Source organism: Trichechus manatus, unplaced genomic scaffold, assembly GCF_000243295.1.
Source record: "Trichechus manatus latirostris isolate Lorelei unplaced genomic scaffold, TriManLat1.0 scaffold02017, whole genome shotgun sequence".
Classification (NCBI taxonomy): Eukaryota; Metazoa; Chordata; class Mammalia; order Sirenia; family Trichechidae; genus Trichechus; species Trichechus manatus.
Window position 1 is genome coordinate 2,931 of NW_004445953.1, and position 1,821 is coordinate 4,751.

Here is a 1,821-nt window from a genome sequence, read left to right on the forward strand (position 1 = left end):
TGCCAGAAGCTGTTAAATACTTAAAATTTCTGATTAATAAATAAGAGTTGTGAAAGTCACTTTAGAGACTTAGAAAAATTTTCCCGAGTGGTTTATTATTCTTTGCATTTTTATGTCAGTCACTGTATACAATCTTTTACTTTTATACCCATTTTTAATTCTATGATGGTTTTTGTTACTATACAAAGCATTCAGATTTCTGTTTTGATAACCCTTTCTTTGTAACAAAATAATTAACATGATTGTCTTTTAAAAAGCTCATTGAGACCGCTAAACATAAAAGAGAAAACGAACTAATAGCCAGGAGAGAGAAACTGATTTTGGAAATAGAAAAGGAATCGCGCCGCATGGAAGAATTTACAGAATTTGCAGAGCTGGAACGCATGCACCAGGTCTGATAAATACATAAGGCAGTAACTATGGCAGTCCCATAGATTTAATACAGGAAATATTTGCATAATTAAAAAAAAATACAGAGTAACTTATCTTACAATGGCAGATGGGGGCCTGACTCTTAGGCCTGGCATTGGTACTGTCTGTGTGATCTTTTTGTGACTTAGCTTCTATTTGTAAAGTAGCCATAACTACACCTTTTGTTCTCTATGTTGCATTAATATTGTAAAGTTAATATTTAGAGCTGCTGTTTAAATGCAAGGGCATATCCTATGCAGTATCATTTAATCTTATTTTGATAACATTACTTGAATATTTCTTGAGATAAAAAACTATTTGCTTTCAGTATGTGGCAGATGTAAGACAACTGCAAAAACGTATTCAGGAGTCTGAGGAAGCAGTTCAGTTTATTAATAAAGAAGAGGAACTTTTCAAGTGGGAATTGACAAAATATCCTGAACTGGATAAATTGAAAGTTAACATTGAGCCCTATCAAAAGTTTTTTAATTTTGTTTTGAAGTGGCAACGAACAGAAAAACGGTAATTTATGTTTCTGGTAATGTAATAAAAATTAAGCAAGTGATATAAAAGGTTTATAAATTGATTTTATTTTCTTGTGTGTTTAAAATAGGAGTTAATCCACCCATTTTAAAGTGAACCAAGTATCATATGGGAGAAGCATCAAATACTGCTAAAGTACTACCTAACTTTACTAATGTCTGAAGTCTCATTTGGGTTTTCCAGAATCAATTCACTTTTTAATGCAATTAATTAGTTTAGTTGACTAATGTTTACACAAAATTAGAAATGTGCAAATTTGCATTTTATTTGGATACCTTTAATCAGTCTCCCATGTATAAATCTGATGCACATTTACCACATGCAGCATAGCTGAAATGATGGTTTTAGTTCTGTCTCTGTACCATCAGCTTTACCTCTGTGGCTCTGAGAAAAACCGTTAACTGCTCATGCCCTTGGTTGTTTCCTGCTCAAAGAATCTCTAAGACTCCTTTAAACTTCAAAAGTCTCTGAGTTCAGTGCTATTTTTAAACCTTTCATTTCAGGTGGATGGATGGAGGTTTTTTAGACCTCAATGGGGAAAGTATGGAAGCTGATGTAGATGAGTTTTCCCGAGAAATTTTTAAGACACTGAAATTTTTCCAAACAAAACAAAAGAAAGAATTACAAGAAAAAAGAAAGACAGCAAAGAGACGATCTCTGGTAGAAGAGAAGCCGGAAGAAGAGTCAAAGGAGAGTCCTGCTATTACTATGTGCTCTGCAGTAATGGGGCAGATAAAAACCTTTAAGGTGCGAAAATATTTAATCACATTTTAATATTATAAACATCGTTTCAACTTTCTATTGACTATTATATCAAAAATAAAATCCATCCTCTGATCTTCTTTTTGTATATAACAGTCTAATTGT

General features: G+C 32.6%; 1 protein-coding gene across 1 annotated transcript; it reads left to right on the forward strand.

The window, feature by feature from the left end:
* Positions 1–257: 257 nt before the first annotated feature.
* On the forward strand, positions 258–1,701 carry LOC111819444 (dynein heavy chain 12, axonemal-like; the record flags this gene model as incomplete). The annotated part of the gene is made up of 3 exons (XM_023725892.1): positions 258–392; positions 740–933; positions 1,458–1,701. Coding segments are annotated over 3 exons (573 nt in total), but the record flags the coding sequence as incomplete, so codon positions are not given.
* Between the last annotated feature and the right edge of the window lie 120 nt (positions 1,702–1,821).